General features: G+C 37.4%; 2 protein-coding genes across 2 annotated transcripts; one reads left to right on the top strand and one right to left on the bottom strand.

The window, feature by feature from the left end:
- The first annotated feature begins 15958 nt into the window (after window positions 1-15958).
- Window positions 15959-16806, top strand: LOC139120585 (alpha-crystallin B chain-like). The gene has a single exon (XM_070685093.1). It carries the CDS (start codon window positions 16103-16105, stop codon window positions 16670-16672), a length of 570 nt encoding a protein of 189 aa, XP_070541194.1. The 5' UTR covers window positions 15959-16102; the 3' UTR covers window positions 16673-16806.
- A 2445-nt stretch (window positions 16807-19251) lies between these two features.
- LOC139120583 (3'-5' exoribonuclease 1-like) lies at window positions 19252-24486 on the bottom strand. Its single transcript, XM_070685092.1, has 4 exons — window positions 24204-24486; window positions 23703-23786; window positions 22714-22832; window positions 19252-20777 (listed from the first exon to the last, which is right to left on the bottom strand). The coding sequence occupies exons 1-4, from the start codon at window positions 24348-24350 to the stop codon at window positions 20471-20473; spliced, it is 657 nt and encodes a 218-aa protein (XP_070541193.1). The 5' UTR covers window positions 24351-24486; the 3' UTR covers window positions 19252-20470.
- Between the last annotated feature and the right edge of the window lie 301 nt (window positions 24487-24787).

Genomic DNA, 24787 nt, shown 5'->3' with positions numbered 1-24787 from the left:
CGGATATCAACTCCAAAATAATGACGAAGAACAACAAATAAATAAACAGTATGACGCATTCGTTGTATACAACCAACATGACAGCGGTTGGGTCATACATGAATTGGTTCCACATCTGGAGAACATTGATCCCCCTAATTTCAAACTCTGCATACACGAACGGGATTTTATACCCGGCAATGATATTTTTGAAAACATCCTGGATAGTATCGAGCAAAGTAAGAAAACCATGCTGATACTGTCTCCACATTTTGCTGCGAGTGAATGGTGTTACTTTGAAATGAGGATGGCACAGAGTTGTCTATTTGAAGAGAAACGAGACATCATTGTAATGATATCACTGAAAAGAATTCCTGATGCTGATATGCCTCGTATTTTACGCAATATTCTGCTGACCAAACGTTATCTGGAGTGGCCTGAAAATGAAATGGGTCGGAGGCTGTTTTGGAAAAAGTTAAAAGTCGCACTGAGATCAGACAGTAGGGTAAATAGAGTGGCTAACTTTTAGATGAACGAATTAGTTCCAGGAGACCTTTCAGTACGGAATGAATGTGCTACCCTTAGATGAAAATCGAAATGTTATGCGGCCGACTGAAACAGGGTGTATAGTGTCGGTCAACAGCTCATTTAATGTTTTACGTAACTTTTTGTGAAAGGTACACATACAAAGTCAAAAGTAAAGAGACTGTCAATTTGTTACCTGAGAAAGAGAAACCTGATTTAGAAGAACTGACATCTTGTTACGCTTCTGTGAACAGATAATTTGATTTGGCTCAGATTTTCGTCAAACGATTGAATTTCGTTTTCCCATCGTCAATATATCAGTGATCTAGTCAGTTATAGAATAGCAAGTATACGTGGTGAAGTTATGATAGTGATTGAAAACATTTACCACTAGGCCCATACATCGATATATCATTTATACAGGCTACTATTTTACATCGATTTTTGGATTGAGTACCAGATATGTAGCAAATGTGGAGAGTTGGGTGAAACCTTTCATGAGTAATGTTTTATGTAAATATTTCCACAATGAGATTTCTTGTACTAGCAAAAAAAATGGAGCGAACACAAATTTTGTAGAATGTTGCAAAGGAGACCGACAAGGATTTCCTTTAATGGAATTAAAATTTAAAAAATGTAAAACACATTTAATCCTAGGACGATTGAAATCTCATTCCCAATGGAAAGGCTTGGCTTTAGTAGTTAAAATCTTTCTTAATCTCCATTTCTGTTTTGGATATTGACTCATGTGTTTGGAAATCTCGAATGCTTCTAGCTAGCGTTTGCCCTGGCAAGCAGTAAAAGCTGCCAGTGGATTATTTGTAATGATTCTCCTTTTTGTAAAACAATATTCAAAAAGTTGGTCCTTGGATGGTGGCAAGTGACGGCCAAGTGAAAATTCAATCCATTTCGAAATGAACATTTTCATGATTTTACGGTTTGTTTGAAAAATAAATAAGCGTAAAGCATCCGTTTTCAAGAATGCAGTGTGAATCTGGATATTGCTTTTAAACAGTCTGTAGTTTGTTACTCACAGTTCTGACCGTCATTCTTGCAAATTAAATTACAAATATAGTTCCATGTTCCTGCGAATAGTTTATTTATTTTCATTTTACAGGCACGTTTTGTAGGGAGCATTTGTCTATAATTGCCACATCGTTACTCTTTGAACTCCCTGCAGTGCTTCATATAAATAAAACGATTGCAGGACGATGCCATAAACTGTCGGTGACAGACAAAAGGCCGTTGACGGATTTTGTGCCGATCTCCCTATCTTTAAAGAAAAGTGGCACATCGTCGATAGCATATTGAAACACTGTTAATGATTTTGTTTTCAAAAACCGAGTCTCTGGAAAAAGAAATCATCGCCAAATTACCAAATTTAAGATTCACTGTGTATTCGAAAAAGTGATCGCTTCATATTCGTTCGTCACTGAAAATAATGTCAGTATGTGAAATGGTCTCAAAAATGAATACGAATTTCACTTAGCCGTTGTTAGCCACGGACCAAAGTTGCACCCTACTTGCTCAGACAGCAGATAGGGTTTACAATTACTCTGATGAATTATAAATCGTGTCAAAGATTGTTTCACCAACCTTAAACTATGGTATTACAGCTTTTAAATCATCTGGAAACAAACCATTGTATCTAAGTTTGGTTCACTATTCACCACATTTTAAAAATATTGTGTGAAACTTTGGTTTACTGTGTTGTTACATTTGTGGATAAAGTTGGTGTATTGTTTGTTTAGTTTACTATATTTCACATTTTCACATGAAGTTTGCTTTACTGTTTGCCACCTCTTTACACCTCTTTCACTCCTTTACACCCCTTTATACCTCTTTTATGTCTTCAAGTTTGGGGTACTACTAGTACGTGTCAATTTTACATAGATTTTTTTTGAAACTTTGGTTAATTATTTGCCACATGAAATTTTAAGTATATTGTTGTCAAGTTTGATCAGCTATTTGCAACCTTGTTGTATAGGTTGTCTTCAAGTTTCGTCTTCTGTTTACCAGATTTTACGTGCATGGTCTTCAAGTTTGGTATTAGGCCTATATTTGCCACATTTTTATACAAAGTTTCGTTAATTATTAAGATTGTTGTTAGGTTTAGTTTAGACAACATACTTAGTTGTTCTCAAGTTTGGTGTACTGTTTTAGGTCTTTTTACACAAAAAGGTTGTGATGTGATGTTTACTGTTAACCATATTTTACATTGTCTTCAAGTTTGTTTTCTGTTTGCCAGATTTAAATAATTTGTTTTCAAGCTTGAATTGCAATTTGCGAAATTTTATTATAAAGTGTTGTTTATCCGTAAGATTCTTGTCAGATTTAGTTTTCTATTGTAACATACTAGATTGTTTTTAAAGTTTGGTGTACTATTTGCCACCCATAGACACATTTAGTCTTAGCATTTAGTCTTATTGTGATTGTCTTCAAGCTAGCTTGGTTGAATATTTGCAACATTTTCTCGAACATTTAGAATTTAATTTTGAGCACATTTTACATGGATTGTATTCAAGTTAGGTTTGCTTGGCATATTTTAAATACCATTTTTCCCTACGTGTGTCTTACTTTTAATCATATTTTAAATCGATAATCTGGAAGTTTAGTTTAGTAAGTTTGTTATAAGGCTGCAGACATATATTATGGATATATAAATATCACTTTCTGTATAAATGGACAGTTTTAATACTTGAACTGAATAAGAGTTATCACATAGTTACGAAAAGATGTACTAAGTTTGTAGATTCCAATTTATAATTAGATTTTCCTAACACGATATCTATGTATTTTTTTAATTTGAACAAAACGATTGACAAAGTGGTAACGAACACTTCCAACATCCTCAAACGCGAGAGCAGAGAAAGGAATTTAAAAGGGCACACTTCCTAAAACGCTTTTTAATTTCAAGCTAGGATAGAGATAGGAATCAAAAATGAAATGGAAAAAGGGTGAATATTTGTCAACAGGAAATATGTTCTTGATAGTGATAGAACTAAAGAAGTTTTCACTTGAAATTGACCAACAAAAGGGTGCTAAATTGTGTTGAAACATTTCTACTGGTAAAATGTCTTCTCTCTTTTATGTGATAGTGTCAAGATGTGTGATACTTACAAAAATGATTTCGGAAAATTTATCTGTGCTATGGATATATTGATTTTCAAAGTTCAGAGTACTCAGTATTGTGTCAAAGTTATCCATTGGCCCAATTTTGCAAATGTCATCAGTTGATTTCACTTAAGAGAAAAAAATTACATTATTTTTCATTGCTTTCATGCATAATATATAGAGATGAATTTGTAATTATTGTAGCAATGTGGTCAATAAAGTAATTCTACTCTGAATTCAAAAGAATCAGTGTAAACAGCCTTGTTGTCTCGGGAGAACTGTCTCCAGTAGATGAAAAAAAAAGTTATGAACAGGGAAAGGAAAACAATGATCAGCCAAGTACGGCTTATATCAATGATCAGCCAAGTACGGCTTATATCACAGCCACACCTCAAACATTGGTGGCGCTATCACAGTGACCACTAAAGTAAGCCTGTCTGAATCAGTTCAATCTGACTGATGTTTGGAGAAGATTACACCCACATCTTCTCCAATACACGTGGCACAGACTTTGCAAAGACAAAAAGAACTATCAGACAAAAGTCAGACTGGACCGGTGGCTCTTCACGAGTGACTTGTTTACCGAGGTTAAAAAGTGTGAAATTTTATCTTGTGTTATTTCAGATCATCAACCAGTTGTAGTTGATATGGAATCTTTAGAAGGTGTAAAACGTGGGAAAGGGACATGGAAATTCAATAACAGTCACCTGTCATGTACTCATTTCAAAAACCAAGTAGAAAACCTCTGGAAATTTTGGCAAAGTCAAAAGCCTCTTTTTGATGACATTTCAGTTTGGTGGGACAAAGGCAAGGATAAACTTCGAGAATTGGCCATTAAGTATAGTTTACAGAAAAACAGAAGTAATAAGAAACACCGTAATCTGTTGGAAAAAAGACTGCACAATATGATGACATCAGATCAATCTGCAAGTGATATTGAAGAGGTTAAAAACCAGTTAAAATCATACGAATTAAATCAAATACAAGGACAGCAAATTCGATCAAGGGCCCAATGGGTTGAACAAGGAGAGAAGTCTTCAAAATATTTCCTCAATCTAGAAAAACAGAGAGGTAAAGAAAAACTATTCAAGGAGGTTAGAGACAAGAGTGGCAAAATAGTCACTGATATTGATTCTATATTAGACATACAAGCAGAATTTTATGAAGATCTTTACAAACAAGAAAATGTTGACACCCTACTACAGAGGGAATTAATAGATAAAACCAACATTGTTTTAAGTAATCAAGATAAACAGAGTTGTGAAGGTCAAATTACACAGGAAGAAGCTCTTAACGCTTTAAAGTCGATGGCCAACAATAAGTCACCAGGTTCTGATGGCCTTTCAGTGGAATTCTATAAATGCTTCTGGCATATTTTAGGGTCCGACCTAATTGAAACATTTAACGCTTGCTTTAATTCAGGGGAATTAACGAACAGCCAGAAACTTGGTTTAGTTTATTTGCTCTATAAAAAGGGAGATAAGGCAGACTTAAACAATTGGAGACCGATAAGTCTCCTCAATGTAGACTATAAGATTCTTGCAAAAGTAATTGCTAATAGGGTGCGGAAGGTAATTGGCAAAATATGTAGCCCAGATCAATGTGGATACATCCCCGGGCGGGAGATAGGTGATAATATTGTCTTTACTAGAGATATTATTGAATACGCTAATTTTACTGATAAACCTCTTATTGTCATAAGTCTTGACCAAACAAAAGCTTTTGACAGGTTAAACAGAGACTTCCTTTTTCAAGTCCTTGACAAATTCAACTTTGGCACTGACTTTATCAAGTGGATAAAAATTCTTTATAATAATACTACATGCAAAATTAAGTGTAATGGCTTTCTTTCTCGCAGTATTCAACTTCAGAAGGGTGTGAGACGAGGGTGCCCCTTATCACCATTACTGTATATCATGGCAGCAGAAGTGCTTGCCGAAAATATTCGTAAAGATGACAGCATATCAGGATTCATACTACCAGACAAACAAGAGGAAAAAATTAAGAGTTTTGCAGATGATACGACTCTTTACTTGAGAAATTTGAAAAGCATTACTCAGTCATTGAAAATGTTCAACAAATATGAAAAAGCAACAGGTGCAAAGCTGAACAAAAAGAAATCCAAAGGTTTATGGGCTGGGAGTTTTAAAAACCGCACTGATTCAGTGGAAGGGATCGATTTTTCAAACAAGGTTTTACAGATCTTGGGAGTTGGGTTTGGAAACAGTAACACATCTAGAGAAAACTGGAAAACAGTGATGGAAAAATTTACGAATTGCCTTAAGATCTGGAATACTAGAAATCTGTCGTTTAAAGGCAGAGCAATAGTAGCTAATATGCTGGCTGCATCAAAATTATGGTACCTGGCATCATTTGATCACGTACCTAAGAAATTATTAATGAAGCAAATAGTAAATTATGGAAATTTATTTGGAGAGGTAAACGAGAAGTTATAAAAAGGGGTATTTTCATTCAAAGATATGATGACTGTGGCAAAAAAGTTGTCGACATTGAAGAAAAAATTAATGCACTCCAATTAAAGTGGCTTATGAAACTATTTGAGAAAAATCCAGATAAGGGGACCCCTAAATGGGCCAGCTTATCAAAATATTTCATAGCGAGTTATGACAATAAACTTAATAGTGATTATCACTACCTCCATCTCAATTTCAAAGTCAACAACAAACGACCCCAATGGTGTATGGGGATATGTTAAATACCTGGAAGTCACTTAGACTTACAAGAGTGAATCTGCCAACATCAAAACAGAATCTTCTTAGAGAAGTTCTGTGGTATAACGACAATATTAAGAATGAAGGAAGTGTCCTCTTTTATGACAAATGGTCAAAGAGTGGAATTTTAAGGCTTAGGGACATCTGGAATGATGACAGAAATGACTGGCTTCAACAATGGGAAATAATTGCAAAAATTAGAGGAGGTACAAATAGACATGTGCAAGAGGAAATCAAAACAGAGTATGAAACACTCCTCAATGCTATTCCAGATTCCTGGAAACAAATCATCTCTTCAAACATCCAAAATAAAGAAAACAATGATATCTTAGACTTAGAGAATTATGGTCTGACAAAAAGTGAGGTCAAAACCAAGTCACTTTATTGGAAATTAGTTGATAAGAAATGGCATGCAGTCAGAGGTCAGATTGGTCAAAAATGGGCTGAGAATCTAAGTCTTACTGACAGTTACAAAGCTACTCTATTCAGCCGTCTTAATTCAACAAAAATTGTCAGCAATTCAGTAAATGATTGAAATTGGAAGATTTTCCATCGAGGCCTAGTCACAGGAAGCTTGGCCAAAACTTTCAATTTAAGTGATGGGAAATGCCATATTTGTGGCCAAGAAGAAACACTGGAACACATCTTATTGAGTGTAAATATGTTAAAGAAATCTGGCAGAAATGTATTTCTTCTTGTCAGAAACCACAACTTTGATAATAATATCAATATCAAAAGATTAGCAATTGCAGGAATCGAAAATGATAATAATGCAACATCTGACATTATTTACTGTATTACTTCCTACAGTTTGGAATATTCGAAATTCGGTTACTCTTGATGGGATTAAAGTTTCCTTCAATCCTATGTCATGCAATTGAAATGTCATCTCTCCTCATGGATGAATACATTGTATTTCATTTATAAGATGATGAACAAAACTGAGGATTTTATCACAAAGTTTTCAAGCCTTGTAAGACTGGAAGGAGAAGAATGCATCCTGAATGCATTCATATGATGATCTTTGTAATCAAACAGCTAATTATTTGTTTTTTCACACAAGGCGCATTGTAATTTTAACGCATTCACAGTTATGTAGATTTGTTTTATTTGTGACTATGTTGAAATAAATTTATCTTTTTCAAAAAAAAAAAAAAAGCCTGTCTAAGGAGCGCCGCCAAGAGTGTGCCATAAGAATGCCGTGCAGAACTCAGCCACTGAAGAACATTTCTTGTCATCCTCAAGAAAGTAAGTAAACATGTTTAAAAGACTAGAAACAAACAGAGAGTCAACTCGGTTTCACTACATTACGTTCGCTGGAGAGACAAATTCTTCCAGTCTCTCTCTCTCTCTCTCTCTTATGCTAAGACGAAAGAATTGACAAGGAGTGTTGTGTAAAGTCCTTGTCTAATTTATCGGTATGCGAAATGCCATGCGTTAGTAACTTTAAAGCAATATGCATGAAGCTGGAAAAAAAGAGAATCCATATGATGAATTTGGTTTGTAAACCTAGAAAGGTAATGGGGAGAAAAAGGCGCCTTTTGATTATCAGGCAGCCAGATCATGTATCAACATGATGGTATTTGCATCTCTGGATATTGAGCAGTGTCCATTGTATTGAATCGCTTTTCATGGTAGAATCAACAACACAATCTGCAGTGTAGTTTGGCTTTTGGAATAACACAATGCGTTGACAAACAGCCGTCCAAGAAAAGAAAATATGTGCAAAGGAAAATTACTTTGTACATCTAAACTTACAAAATTACCGTATGTTGACACTGTCGACCGGGGAAAAGTCGAAACCTACCCTCTCTTGTTATATTTTCGAAGCCTTTTTTGTATTGAACAGTGGTCAACCCTTTCGACTTAGACGATAACATTTGAAGCGACGAGACGGTATACTAGAAGCGGGCATAATTTCACACTATAACGAAGGCTACGAAACTGATACGATAATGATCAATTTATGACAAAATGCAATCTTGCTTCAACGAATGCCTGTGTCGTGGACAGCGTGATCAGAAATGCCGTTCATATGTCGTTCGAGTACCGGTACATGTTGCAACATGTTCTTCCTAAAATATCGACCACCACTGAATATGGTCAATCAAAATAATCCACTTGTGCTGCAATGACAGCTACTATCGTCAATAAATACGGTAGGAAAGAGATGGCAATACTATTGCCTAACTAAGTCTAACAAAAAATGACCCTTTGTTGAACTTCTTTGACGCCAATTGATCGGTAGGGTAGAACATCTGTTCATGAAATTTGCATATGCATTGTTTACAACTCTACTTGATTTGACCTGAATTGAAACAATATCTGACCTGAAATAAAATGTCTCTTCTTTGTTTTGACACCGTCACTTCTTGAACATTAAAGTTATTCTCCGTTTTTTTTGTGTTTTTTTTTTTTGCAGTATCGCTTACGTAATCTTTCTTTTCAACAATAAACGGTTGTGGGTGAAGTGGGCGGGTGTATATTCAAAATGGAACAGTCCATTTATGTTTTGGGAATGAATGATATGACATAGTTATTAATATTTTCAAATTAATGTAATATTTAGGAAATGTAGAGAGATTAAAGGTTTCAACAAGATCGACCAAGAATTTTAATTCGGTAATTAGGTTTTGCTAGCGTCAACGCATTTATCGTATTCAGTCGGCAGTACATATCGTTTTAATGATGAAATAAGGGAGCAGCATTAGTAACTGCAAGAATTGTTTTTTTCTTTTGTTTGTTTGGGAGAGTCAAATCCTGCCATTCAATTACAATAAATATAAGTCAAACAACCAGAACTGACTTGTACCCCATAATCACATATCCAACACTGTTTTCTCTGCATCTTCATTCAAAGGTGCAATTTCTGCCCGATTCATCAAAATTACGGGGCAGACTTGACATTTGAGTGGGCAGTCACTGTTTATGTTGATTTTGCCTTCTTCGTTGAACTTCTTTGACGCCAACTGATCGGTAGGGTAGAACATCTGTTCATGAAATTTGCATATGCATTGTTTTACAACTCTACTTGATTTGACCTGAATAGAAAGAATGTCTGACCTGAAATAAAATGTCTCTTCTTCCTTTTGACACCGTCACATCTTGATAATCAGTAAACTTATTCTCCGCTTATGTTATCTTTCACTTCAACCATAGACGGTGTGGGTGAAGCGGGTGGCTGCCTCTTAGTAATGGAACAGTCCACTTATATTGTGGGAATGAAGGATGTGACATAATTATTAATATTTTCAAATTCATGTTATATTTAGGACATGTAGAGATTAAAGGTTACAACAAGATCGAACAAGAATTTTAATTCGGTAATTACGTTTTGCTATCGTAAACAATGTGTTTCACTGGCCTTTGAGTACGTAGTTAATTTCGCCCAATATAAATTATGATATTATATCCATCGTTTCAAAATACCGACGCTATATCAAAAAGCTTAGTTTTGTCACCCGCAAGGCATTTGTTTTCACTCTATCGAAGTATTAGCATCGTTGCTCTAAGTATTCAACCGTGCCGATCATCCCACCCTCATGTAAAAGTAATGGTTATCCCTTGAAAGGGTCTCAACCGCACTTATCTCCAAAGTCGCTCTCAAAGCCCTAAACGGGGTGAATTTTGAGATGAAAAGAAACGATCAGCAAAAACTTTACCTGCCATTACGAAAGGCCGGATTTCAAGACTGTTACACAACGTACAAACTATGGCTTACTGTCACCGTCATCTCCAACACTAGATCTATGATATAGGTGTGTTGTATATCGTTATGTCAACGACTAAGGCGACAAAACTTGACTATTTTACTCAAAATCGGACCAAATTTACTAACGGTGGTGGCGTGATTCCTGGCCGGAACCACTCGTCCCAATTAAGGCACTGGCCAACTGAAAACCTCCGGTGGGTACAGACAGTCCGTTGATCGATCTTCAATTCTGCCGTTAGCTTTTACAACTCTGTAAATGGAAGAAGAAACCTTTTATACAATGGATATCGGTGATGGGCGTCAACGCATTTATCGTATTCAGTCGGCAGTACATATCGTTTTAATGATGAAATAAGGGAGCAGCATTAGTAACTGCAAGAATTGTTCTTTCTTTTGTTTGTTTCGGCGAGTCAGATCAGAGTCGCTCTGTCAAATCCATAAGAACATGTTGTATCTTAACGGAAGTTGGACCAAATTTACTAACGCAGTGATTTACAGGAAAAAGTACTCCAATCTATCTCGTCTCCTTAATTGTGATTTAAATGTTCTCATGTCTCGAGATTATGTTCTATGAAGTTCAATTAGTGTCGCTCTGTCAAATCCATAAGAACATGTTGTGTCTTAATGGAAGTTGAAACATTTGCAGTGATATACGGAAAATACTCGAACCCTTCTCGTCTCCTTGCGATTCAAACGTTCTTATGTCTTGAGATTATGCTCTTTAAAGTTCAAAGCAAAAACACATCCATTCTCCTCTGCCCATCTCAGCAAGCCTGCCTGACGTACGGGCCCTGCAATATCAATTACAATAAATATAAGTCAAACAACCAGGACTGACTTGTACCCCATAATCACATATCCAACACTGTTTTCTATGCATCTTCATTGAAAGGTGAAATTCCTGCCCGATTCATCAAAATTACGGGGCAGACTTGACATTTTAGGGGGCAGTCACTGTTTATGTTGATTTTGCCTTCTTCGTTGAACTTCTTTGACGCCAATTGATTAGTAGGGTGGAACATCTGTTCATGAAATTTGCATATGCATTGTTTTACAACTCCGCTTGATTTGACCTGAATAGAAACAATATGTCACCTGAAACTAAATGTCTCTTCTTTTCCGGGGCAGGGGAAATCGACAAGCTTTTTTCGCCACAGGGCAGGGGCGCTTCAAAAATTCACAGTGGGAGAGGAAACAGGCAAAATATGTTGGGAGTGCGTAAAAAATGAAGTTTGAGTGCGGGAGGGTAAGTCGAAAAATTTTCATTTGGGGGGCAAATTATGAACAGCAAATTATTACTCTCTCGACTTAATATTAGTCAGTTCACATTACTTGCCATGGTCAATATATGTTATCATAATAAGGACCCCCTTTAAAAGTACATTGTTCGTTGTCTGCACCTGATATAACGTTACAGAATATAGCTGTAGCATTGCGCAGTAACTTGATGCGTGGTGAGGGGAGAACCATTTGATTTCTAGTGGGGTGTGAAGGATTTTGAGGAAAAAAATGTAACCAGGTGAAATAGAAGAAAAAAATGATCCTGTAATGGCCTGAGGAAAAAAATTGTCATAACAGACAGAAATGAAAAAAATTGTCACAATGCACCAGAAATTAGCAAAATTTGGAAACCTTATTCTCATGTATTCATTGCTGGCGCCGCCATAGGCGGCGCAAATGTTTTTACCACAAGCAGTTCTTATGTTTTTTTCCTAGCACTTATGATACAAGCATGCACTACATAGGTCTACTTTACACTTCAATGTTTTCCTTCCCTTTTCTGACCCAAGAAATCATATTTCAAGATTTCTGTTGCAATATCTCAATGGCATAGGCACTATCTAAAGGGGACTATTTGACTTCTGTAAATTGTGAAAATTTAAAACACAAGACAGGAGTCAATAAACTAGTGTTAAAACCAATGTATTATTCTCTCAATATAATATGTTAGAAAGATGTACAAGTTGACAATGGAAAATTGAGGAACAACAAATATAATAAAATACAATGTGTGAGCCTTGTTTCTCTGACCACAAAAGATAACATCTTCCTGAGAACTTAAAATCGATGCTGGGTCATGTTAATTATAATACGACACCACTCACCGGATCGCTCACTATAGAGTCCGTCACTATAGAGTCCGTCAATAGTAGCTAACTCTCTCAATAACTAATCTACCTTCTCCTCTTTGAGGACTAAGATGACTTACATATAATCACACAACCAAGCGGATGGGATACAAAACAAGAGAGCGACTGATGAAGGAACCCCATTTTTGGTTCCGAAACACTGTTAAGACGAATCACTCAATCAACAAACCGGTTTACCATGTACAAGGGACTCAGATCACATGACCAGGGTCAAAGCACTATCGATTCAACGGTGTCTCCCCATGTATTCGGAGGAATGTGAGGGGGGGAGGTCACTCAAAAAATTGAAAATTTCAGGGGGGCGTTACCCAAAATGTGGAGAGGAAGAAGGGCGGCCGGGGTTACTCAATTTTTTTATGCGAAATAAATTGAAACACCTCTCAGAGTGCACCATTGCACACATCCATTTCTCAAAATTACCAATACGAGAGGGGGAACCCCCTCTCATGCTCTCCCCCTTGGGGTGTTCTAACAGTTTCACTTAGTAAAAATAATTAAAAACCTCTCAGATTGCACCAGACTGCACCATTGCACACATCAATATCTTAAACACTTCTTTGCTAGATAGGGGAAAGACCCCGTAACTCTTTCCCCCTCAGCCTCTCGCGTGTTCTCCCTGTACTTTCAAATTCTGCCCAGTCATATATCCCAGTGAAAACCTTGTCGTAATACCCATCCAAATTAAAAAATATACTACATGTATATGGTTAGATACTGGTTATAGCGTGAGCTTTTATGTCTGTATTTTGTTGTGACTTGAATTTGCACTGCTACTCCATTTGAAAAAAAAATTGATGCAGGTCTGACAGAAGAAAATAAATTGCTGTCACTCTGACAGGAAAAAAACATTTGTTCCCATACCCACTTCCTCCATACCCCCCCCCCGCAGAAATCAAATGGTTCTCCCCTAACCGTACTGCCTCGGCAGTCACTCTAAACATCTTATTATTTACTGTTTGGAGAGACCGCCGATCCAGTAATGTGACTGCGCATCGAGTGCACAATGTAATCTACTTCGCCTTGCTACGATGCCAGAGATCAAAACCACATGCACAAAAAATGTATACAAAATCATATATTTATCTATTATCCGCACTCCTGCTAAGACAAATCTTACGGCCAAGGTGACTTTATACAAGTACTTGGCAATGATGAAAGAATCCGGAGACTAAAAAAACATTCTCCCTTTTTTCCGCCACAGTATCTGTCACTGTGAGATCAAGTTAGTAAGTTACAAAGAGCGTTATAACATAATATAATCCTTATACTGGTTTTTTTTTCAGAGGAGCAAACTATGTGAAGAGCTAAATTTTTTTCACATGCCTGTTCTTCTTAGACTCAGCTAAATCTGGTGATTAATAATGACGTAATCTGATAGTTATAGTGCACGTCACAGTTGTGTGTCTGTGCCACTGAACCTTGATTTTGAACTACCCGAAAAAAGTTCAGTATTTTTCCACAGTTAGCGGAACACTTTGCTGCAGAGGCCTAGCACAGATAACCTGTAACTGGTGTCAAAGCTTATTTTTCTGAACGAACGCGAAGCATGTAACACACACATCATTTCATCAAACATTTTTTGTCATGGCTGGCCCATGTCCATCAAACTCTCGCATTTCCTATGAAACAAAAAAGTTGAAATGAAAAATGATAACTTTCGGGGATTAGGCCTACAGTCGTTGAAGCAATATTCCAACAATGCACGCTTAGATAAACGCGGCGGAAGCGTTGGGAGGGGAATGAGTGTGTTTTCACTAATCAGTAGAGATGGAAGAAATCAAAACGGAAAACAGCAACACCACTGTGATTCTCTCAGAACCTAGCAAAGCTTTATCCCTGGAACCGAATATCATCACCGCTGAATTGAGATGAAGTATATACAAGTTTTGTCTCCATAAGATCTTGTCTCCCTACATCGATCCGAACTCAAATCATATCATGCGTAAAAGTGCTTTGTATAGTCTAAAAGCAACACATAATACTTAATTTTTAACATTCTACACTTTTATAAAAATATTGATAGACCTATCTCGAGTGTTTTGTGTGTCTTTGTACATGCCTATGTGTCTCTGTCGTATACTAGTCATGTATGGTCTCTTAACAATAATGTTACACCATCGCATCCTCAGTCGATACTGACAAATTAGCAGTCGCTAAATCGGGTGAAAGTCATCACCCCACATTCCATAAGCTTAGTATATTTTTATTCAGCCAGACATCAAGCCCAACTCGTACAATCATGAAGTGTCCATACAGTTTTCGGGTGTGAAAGAGCAACTTTAATATTTGGCTCCCAAACTGCACCAGGTGCTCTTCTCATTTCATCATCCGGTGTTCACCGTGAAATACAGGGAATTTAGAACCAGTGTTTACACTCGCATATTCATCACACACATTCTCTTCAAAAGTACACACAAAATGTGTTGATAAGTCAGACATTAAATTTGCCGACTCATTTAATTACTGGTTAGAAAAACATGGAAGTCTTTCGGGGTCTTAGGAAAGACGTATCTTTAATTTGCACGAAAAACATACCAGGGGTTATAATAAGCGGTTATGATCTCGGCAGAGACAGATCAGTACTTTATCCAGAACACAGGGTGCCAGCCTGTTTATGATCTCTTTCACGTAAACAGAAACGCAATTGACTGCAGACACACACAAGTTGACCACACACAAAAATTGAACAAGGCACTGCATTAAATAGTAACGCGACGTTTTCACTTGTATAAAATCTCTTTTCATAAGCACTACGGCTATACAAATCACAATAAACAACAATTTCTCGAAAATTTCTAAATCGTTGTTTCACTAGTCCATATTTTCTGCAGATGTGTGAAATACAGATATGGCTGTAGAATGCATTTCGCAGTGAATACACTAGAAATGCATAAAATAAGACAATAAACAAAAATAAAAAAGTTTAGGCGGCATAACCGCTTCCTCCTGTAATAAAACCACATCGGGTCGGTAAAACCTCACCATCGCTTTTCTTGCATAATTATGAATACATGTAATTGCACACACATATGTTTGAGGTAGGAAAGTATAATCTTTTTCTTTAATGTGATCGATTGTCTTTTTAATATCGCCATGCTCTAAATTGTGAAATTCTATTCGTTAAGATTCAATGAAAACGTGACACAGAAAATACTCATGAACTAAAAGTTGCCTGTGGAGTGCAGATCAGTAATCGATGCTAGGAGGAAAGGCCCATATTCCTGTCTGAAATTTTTCACTCCCCTTTTCCAAAATTACTCTTGTAATCTACCTTCAATCCCTTGATTACACCCTTGGAAGATTGAGGTCAGGATGGAAAGTCGTCGAGCTCCACCTCTACTTATTGGAATTTTCTGGACGTTTTTCAAACATATCAAGAGTAAGTTTGCTATGTTTTTTCACACACCGGCCGTGTGGGGTTCATGTCGGGCCAATTCAACGGTGAGCCACTCCAATGCTAGAGTCGAAGTGTTTCACGTTTGTTCTTCACTTCTCATCGCCAATATACCTAAAAAATCTGACACAGAATCTTCTCGATTCCTTCCGTACATGCTTCTGGAGTTTCTCAGCATTTTTTAACGTCTGATCATCTAGAGTGTATGAGAAGAAAGCGAAGTTTCTCGATAGGGATGAGTCAGACTTAAGCTACTCGATTTGTGTGCGCTTGCGTGAATAAATTATTCAGCAACGTGACCCGGATCCGAACACAGCTATATATGAGCGTGTGAATATTGGGAGATTTACTGGTGGTTTCTATTTTTGTCGGTGTGTGACTGGCCTGAACAAGTGAATGTACGCCTAGGCTTTTCAGACGATTAGATCCGTTGTTCCCTGGCTTTTCACGTTACCACGCAAGTTATTCGGAACAAGGCCTTTACATCCAGTCAAACATGTCGCGAATTCCTTTTAGCCACCCTTTCTTCGACGATTTTGACTTTCCAAGCTCCCGTGTTTTTGATGACGACGTTGTCGGGCGCATGGAGGACAGGATGCGGAGTATGAGAGCGGCGATGGCGGAGCGATCGCAATCCAGCCCCGGTGGCGATCCCAACTATATTCGCGGATATTACGTGACGCCCATGCCGGAGTCGCGAGTGTACCAACGACAGAAGACTCGGCAAGAGGATACAAAGGACATGTTTCGCGTTATGTTGGATGTCCATCACTTCACACCTGAGGAAATCGAAGTAAAATTGACGGAAAATAAAATATCGGTGCACGCGAAGCACGAGGATAAAGAAGACGAACACGGGTTTGTTTCCCGCGAATTCACCCGCCAATACATCCTGCCTCCCGACACTGACCTCGACCAGATCAAGTCACATCTCTCAAAAGACGGCATCATGACGCTCGAAGCGCCCAAGTTAAAAGCAGTCGAAGGACAAGAAGAAATTCCTATACCGATCCCCATCAAGCGAGAAGAGCCAAAACCAGTGGAGGGCGCTGGGCCTGCTGAGTAGTGCATTGATCACACTTGGATGCTCGTTATCAGGTTTCATGCAAACTGTGAGCGATTCATCGACTGTTTGTCTAAAACTTTTCTGATTTTGTGAAGTTCTACCTGAACTTAGGTATTATCAATATTATCTTCGGCCTTGACATCATGCAAAACACGTCATTTAACCGTTGAGCAAAACTCGCCATGTAATAGGTGAAACACGTCGACTGGTCTTTAAAATACAATTTTCATAGCTAAGAACCATCTTGTAGATGATAATTTATGAATGCAGCTTTCATACAGCAGCATTTGTTCGCAACAATTCTCTCCGTAACTTGACACTTGCAAATGGCATAGCACGCATACGTTATGCATTTTGTAATTTATCGCAAAGCAGTGTCATTTGCATAGTAATTTCTATGGTCAATCTCCAATTGGTCATCGACACGGTATGAAGAAGATATAAAATGACAAGGAAAGTTTTGACAAGATAAAGTTATAATCATAATCAATTTATGTGTCGGATATTGATAATTGCGGTAATTTGCATTTACTGATTGAATTTCTTAATTGATTGTACCAGAAGATATATCATGTATACATCGCATTGTAGACTTATGAGCTTACCGAACAACCGTCAGCAGTACTTCATGTAGTGCGGCGTAACGTTTTAGAATTAGTTTACCATTAATAAATAATATTGTCTCCGATTTAACCCCATAAACTCGCCATTATTAGATACCAGGCGTAAAAAACAATATATGAGTTTAACTGATTTCAAATTTCGAAGCGAACAAAACGGTGTGAAAAAATACCTCATGTTTGTGATGTGTATGTTAGTAATATTGCAGAAAATTCGAGCATTGGGTCTTCTTGTTTTGACACAATCGCAGCTCATAGCGAGGTCATCGCCGTGGGCAGGGACTACTGATATCGTATTGAAGTATTGCGAGGTCATCCGGGGACAATATAAAAGCCTATCGCAGTTAGTCGTCATCTAGCGAGGGCGCCGCCGTCGGAAGGAATGGAACAGTAAAGGTCATCTGTCGATGTGAACTGTTTTGTATACAATGTTTTCAACTACGCACTGTAATTCGGATATGTGTATAACAGATCTACCTTGTATGCGGAATGATTGTTCACGTTAAACATGAAAACGCAAGGTAATAAAACTGCTCTTCATTATATGTGTGTTTGTGATGTATCTGTGGCACTTTGAGGGAAATCCGTGAAAGATTCACTTGTGGGCCAATTCACAAAATGTTGAATAGGAACGCTTAGCAAGGCTACGACAAATGGATCGGATAATTGAGTTCAAATAAAACAATTAACCTAAGCAGAGACTCTAATGCCGTGCGGATTATCACTGCATAGTCCCCACACAAGAATGCAGCACTTTAAATGAACACCATTCAGGAGTTGTTTACTGTGAAAATAATCTTTGTCAAGGAAAATAGGAAATGTAAATTGGAATTTTTACTTATAGGAGACGCTCCATGCATGACTTAGCACATGCACAGGTTACCTGTACTTATCCCCAACAGTTTACATAGATTGAAAAATACATAGATAGATACATAGATACATAGATACATAGATACATAGATACATACATACACACATACATACATACATACATACATACATACATACATACATACATACATACATACATACATACAATAGACAGATTGATTGATTGATTGATTGATGATTGATTGATTGATTGATTGATTAATTGATTGATTGATTGATTGATTGATTGATTGATTGATTGATTGATTAATTGATAAAGACATGCACGCATAAATAAAAGTTTGGGAGCAAACCGAAATCGAGCAACCTTAACTCTGAAGAAGAAAACAGAGAAACAAAGAATTGTTGCAAGTGAGTGATATTTTCTTGGTCGCTTTATTATGTGTAATGAAATTTACAAAAACTGACAACCCAACACTCTTTACAAATCTGAATAAAATACTACAATAATACTACAATATCTAGAAGGGAAATAAAATCATCCTCCAACATGACTGACCGAATGTCCCGCATTAACTTCTAAAACATCAAAATAGTATACATACACGTATATATACATCAATTACGAAAAAATGGTTGAGAAAATTACTACTCTAAAAAAAGTTAACATAGTTTCTGGATAAACATGTGTACATTTAAATACAGAGTGTTTAATAATTACGTATTCAAAAGTGGTAGTATGTTACATTATCTGCTGATGAAGTTTAAGCACATTTAGAAAAACTTTTATGCAGACAACTCAATGCGGTGATTGTTTGAAATTTTGCTGACTGTCAACAGAGGGCTGTCACAGATATATTCTTTGGGCCAGCCATTATCTATGGTCTTGGCAAAGAACAGACCGCAGACTTTAAAATTATTTCATTTCTTTTCTTCTTTGTTTGCCATAGTTAGTAGATAAAGGTAAGCACAATATAAAATAATTCCAAGGCAACAAGCACAAGCTATTCTTAAAATTCGCAACTTTCTGAGGAAAGTTACTATCTTCGTGGTCATAATGTACTCTTCCACTGAAAGCTTTCTGCCATAGAGAGCCAGACTTGTCCATTCCTCCGAGGAAGTTACCAACTATATGCTTTATTATATTGCTAGCATTTTCGTTTTTACAAAATGAGCAAAAAAAACAAGCAAGACAGACAGACTAATAGTAGAGATGGAGACTAGGTTCCCTGCTGTACTACACAAGGTAAATAAATGTGGCAATAGTCAGATTAATCTGTTAAATTTTATTTCAGTCAATTAGAATCAAATATTCTTGAATTAAAACATGACAACAGTTGCGGTATGTATATTCGCCTGTTTGAAAATTGTAGCAGACGTTCTAAAAAGTGACATGGATCTTTGTACAGAGTCATTGACAATGCATGGAAGTGAAGGTTGGCTACTGTGTTACGCTGAAGCCTTTGACATGTTGAACTTGTTCGGGGTATAGAAAGCGACCAAAATGAAGTCACATAACGTTTTGTTTACGAAAAGTAACGGGTGACAGATAGATGAGCATGCGCATCGGACAGGGCGGATAAATTATGGCATTGATAGTCAAATAAGCGGTGAACATTATTGATATCGGTCATTATTTGATCAACACTAGAGGTCCCCGAAGGATGTGAATTTAGCAAAAAAAAATGTCCAGAAGTTAAAAAGGAACATGTGCCTGCAGACTGAAACTTGAAGTGAGTGATTTTTCCATAATTTCACAAACGTTGGAAAGTGTAAATAAGTAGCCACTATAAAATCGTGACAGTGTGCTAATTGTTAATAAATATGTAATTACATTAAGGTCTCGGGTGCAAGCATGATATATAACACAATCTGAACTAATTTTGGATAATTGGATTTTCATAGTTTTTAAATTTCTCAAAAGTATTAGGTGCTAGATAGTTGAATGTTGCAATAATACAAATACTAATAAAAACAAGTGTGTAATGTAAAAAGAAAAGCAGATGAGATTACATTTGTAGATTAAATCGACATTACTTCACCATCCAATTATCCCAAATTAGTTCCAATCGTGTTATATACAATCAAACGGCCGTATGCTCGTTCCAAAGAAAGGAAAGTTTATCTATTGATGTAAAGAATACTTTTTAAGAAATTCAATCATACTTTTTTCCATTTCCATAGCATTTTCTTTTTTACATTTGATCTCACATTTGTCAAAAAATCGTTTGATCATCGCAGATACAGGATTCACTTTAACTCGAAATCAGTTCGTACACTGTGATGAAAGACAACAATTCCTGATGTAAAAATGACCCCCATCGTGAATATTCCATTTTGGTATCTAATTTGCAAAGACTGGTCGCATTCTTTCGGTAGACGGAACGTACCCTCCTCCCCGACGACGCAGGAGTGTTCGGATGATTTCGGAAACGACCTTCGCATCGTTCAACGCCTTGTGCTTTGTTGTCGAGCACTCGAGACCGAGACCCGCGCACATTTCGGACAGCTTCGGATAACGTCGGTTATGACGTTGTTTGTATGATTTGTATTCTCTCTTCAGCTCGACGAAATTACGGGCGAAACTTGGGAAAGTCATATTAGAGACATCAGTGAATTGAATGAAAAAGTATTTTCCACAATCAAACGGCCTGCGGATGAAAAACAATAACAAAAACAAAATAAGAAAGACAATTGAACATAATCGTTTTTTCTCATGTGCAGTTGGCGATGGGGCAACAAAAATGAGTAAAAAAGTAAAAATACCAAATGTTCAAACGAAGAATGTGATGTAAGGTATGAAGGTAAGATACAACAAGAATCATGGTTATACAAAAAACAAACAAACATAGGTCTGCTGTTTTCAAAATGTATCAACATACATTCACAAATTTCAGATTCATCAGTTTTTATAATATAATTCCACCAAAAGAGACAAGTGTGAAAATGAAAACGGTTACAATTAACTTAAAGGGATACAGTCGTCGGAACTGTGTACAATGCAAACACTGTATAAAAGGTACGATGGTGATTGATGAAGTTAAAACATGTCTGTCATAATCTACATCGTACAATTTAAATATTTCAGCTATGATAATGTGCATCTACATAGCGTGTTTGAAATACATTATTTGTAAACAAGAAACTCGCATAGGCGCAGTTCAGACGACTGTTTCCCTTTAAAGAGTGTAGAAGCGTGTAGACAATAAATCTACATGTATGTGACGTAATATACCACAGATGGAGCAAACAGTAATTACACTGTCTCAGGTATTAAAGCCTCATCGGCGGTTTTTTTCGACAAGAATAGTTTGAAATCAAAAGCATCTTATGTAAAAAACGCTTACCATAGTGTGGCAACACAACGTTTTTCAAAGATTGACAAGGACGTAACACTTAAATTTTAACGACTAAATGATTTCATTCTTGCTGCGAGTCATAGATGGCCGCTACGAGCGAGCGAGACAGTACAAATAAACTGTGAAAAATCGACCGAATTCATCGTCAAGGGTGAAAATAATGACAAATTCAAAGCAGTGTGGCTTAGTGAAGGCAATGAAGATTGGATAGTGTTAGTTTGGTAACTAAGAAGCAAAAAAAGGTAAAGATAACGGTGCTTTGAACAGTGCTAAGGAAGTGCTATTGCCGGATTTATTGGAGCGGTAGACTTACTCCAAGTCTGTAGGCATATAAAGTATCAAAACATATAATAAATCGAAAGACTAAACATCAGTAGACCGTCGCGCTAAGTGGTAGGCTGTTGTGCAGATCGTGGGGTGAACGCATTGGCTAACAGCCGGTTACTCAGCTGCCGAGAAAAGCCAGGCGAAGGGGGCCAGTCTGTGGGAGTGGCAGAAACACCGAAAAGTTGAATAAATGTAAGAAAGATTTCCTTAACATAGCAGAAATTAATCACTATATTTTCCTTCTAAAATTGTTCAAAAACTCAGGGCTACTTAGGGGCTGCAATGCTCCGACCGCAGATCATGGCAATGATGTTTGCGTTGAGATGATTTAACAAATTGGAGGGTGGGGGACGCGAAGTTTTGAACAACTTTCTGTGGTCACACTTCGGTAAGCATATTTACATGAGTTGCGTTTAATTTAAAACCGTCTTATCGACAAAAATTCAAAAAGAGACAGCTAATGGCGGTTTTAATCACTATTTACCCTCTCTACCGTACGATGCCAGTTTGGTTAAAGGAAGCGAATGGGTTACACTTTGAAATGAATTATTATGTATTTCATTGTAAATCCTTATCGTAGGAGCAGGCTCAATATATTTTTCTGCATTCAGCAGAACCTTTGAAAAAAGGCCGTGAATGAAACTCGATTCTCACTACAGCTCGTTACTCTGATTAAGCAGAAATACAAAGCCAGTTGCCATATATGGACGTATAATTCGCAGAACGGGACAAAGGTGTCACCATGACAGTACTAGTGTTACTATCGCAATGTATTGTCAGCTACACCGTAAACCTTCGTTGCCAAGAATTAAAAACAGATACACTGACTTAACAAGTCCTCAAATGATAAGCTTAACTTTATTCTCAACAGACAATTCCATTTCTATCTGCATAAACTCACCCGTCTGTGACAAGCTGGAAATTTGGGGTCTGGCTCTGTGTTTTGAGACCTTTGGATTTCATCCAATCCATAAAGCGCCCCCACACGACAGAGAATTCATCGGCATCGTCAACAGTTTCCTGGAAGCGGTAAATTGCCGAGAAATTAAAACGAAAGCTGAACGTGGCTCGTAGAATTATATTTTTACATATCGACTATTCTAAGAAAGGTATTCCTATATTTTAAGACAAAATGGAAACGTGATGAAAATGAAATAATCACAATTATGAACTTTTTCGCTATTTTTACAGTCGTTATCACGGTCGTTGTCACCGGGCCTGTCTGATCATTCGGAGGGACTGCATCGTAATGATTTAAAATCGAGTGAATTACTCCCGCCGCTGATCACACAGGTAGGTACACACCAGAATTTGGTACAAAATTCAGCAAGAAAAGTAACACGAGCGGCTTGGCGAATTGTTTTTATTTTTACGGAAACAAAATAATTTACAACCGAAGAAGTAAACTCCAACAAAAAAGTTTTAAATTGAAATGCGTCGTTCGTTTCTCGTTGATGGGAATAATTAATGGATGATTTTGGAGCATTTTTATCTAAGCCTGTCACCGAATCTGTCGACATTTTTAAAGTAATTTTTCGTGTGTCAACTTTGTTTTTCATTTCTGTTAAAGTACATTGAAATGAATATTTGGTTTGTGAATACAGTGCATGTACCTGTCAGGAAGAAATTCAACCGCAAACTTCAATGCCGCGCCGGCAAACCTGACAGATATGTGTAGGCAAGCGTTGACAAATCCATTACTGAGTATTTCAACATACCCGGGAGTAGTCCTAGACACTGTGTATGATAACGATGGAGAAAACTTGCAAAAATTGCTAAAATTTGGTCCTCATTTGCCGGAGATGTAATTCGTGAAATACACCAAAAATAAAATAAAATATCGAAATATGTTTGTTTAGTATAAGCTTATAACGAAAAAGAATAGGATACCTGTGAAATCCTGGTTAATTGCAGACAAAATTCAGACAATTTAGGGTGTTTCACTGGACGGCAGTAGGACTGGAACTCACCTTTCTGGAATCACAAAACAGATGTACAGGATAGAATTGGGACAGGCCATTGCAGAAAGGGGAAAGGCAATTGCAGAATGGGAAAAGACAATTGCACTGAGAATGGATTGCAGAATGGGGAACGACAACACAATTGGGACAGACAATTGCAGAATGGGGGCAGTCTATTGCAGAATGGGGACAGAAATGGCAATAGGTACACGTACAAGAGGGACACACATGAATAGGCATGATATTAATAGACGCACAAACGCAGTAAGTATATTAAAAAACTTTCAAAGTGATGTACGCCAACGATTTCCACGATACAAGTTTTCAATCATTGCCTTACTTATTAAAGCAATAATGAAATCACAGGTACATGGCAAATACATGATCGATGGCAGTTTGAATAAAGTGTTTACAATTTACGAGGGCAAACCTGTTCGAGAGTTTTGGAATCTAGCAAGACTGCCCCGATGTCGATAATCTCTGGTTTGAAGCCATCTGTTACACGATTTGCCGGACAGGCAGGATCCACGCAGGTGGCTTCTAAGTCAACGCAGAGGTAGTACTCCGGTCGCGGCATGGTACATCCAGCTGTACCCCACTGTATCTGTTCCCCTCGTCACCGACAGCGGCGAGTCTCAACTGGTCTTCCGACGACCTGTACACGAACTGCACCAGAAGCCGTGGCAGGTCTGTCGTGAATGACAACTCATTTCGTAAACTACTCTATTGTATACATGGGGTCACACTCACGTGGTTCAGTAGACCTGGTCCCATTCGTGACTGTTGGTTTCCTGGAAGTGGGCGTCAGCGGGGATCAGATGAGGACATCGGCTTTTGATCGAGTACTCGTCACAAATTGTCAAAGTCGATGACCATGCGAGGGAATCAATTTACATGCAATCACATCTGTCCATATCTGTTGTTTTTTATTTTGGTTTTAGATATTTGCTGGATAAGTTTTCTTTCGAGGCGATTTTGTTTTCCCCAGAAACACAGAAACATAAGAGGGCAACA

The sequence above is a fragment of the Ptychodera flava genome, chromosome 20 (assembly GCF_041260155.1).
Source record: "Ptychodera flava strain L36383 chromosome 20, AS_Pfla_20210202, whole genome shotgun sequence".
Taxonomy (NCBI): Eukaryota; Metazoa; Hemichordata; class Enteropneusta; family Ptychoderidae; genus Ptychodera; species Ptychodera flava.
The sequence above is the reverse complement of the archived record's forward strand: the minus strand, read 5'-3'. Positions and strand labels throughout refer to the sequence as shown.

Excerpts from the sequence above, each read along its gene's own strand:
- LOC139120585 (XM_070685093.1), top strand. The coding sequence starts at position 16,103 with ATGTCGCGAATTCCTTTTAGCCACCCTTTCTTCGACGATTTTGACTTT.
- LOC139120583 (XM_070685092.1), bottom strand. The coding sequence starts at position 24,350 with ATGCCGCGACCGGAGTACTACCTCTGCGTTGACTTAGAAGCCACCTGC. Across the intron at positions 23,787-24,203 it reads ATTCCAAAACTCTCGAACAG|AAAGGTGAGTTCCAGTCCTA; the intron begins GTTTGCCCTCGT and ends TTGTGATTCCAG. Across the intron at positions 20,778-22,713 it reads TTCCAGCTTGTCACAGACGG|GCCGTTTGATTGTGGAAAAT; the intron begins GTGAGTTTATGC and ends TTTCATCCGCAG.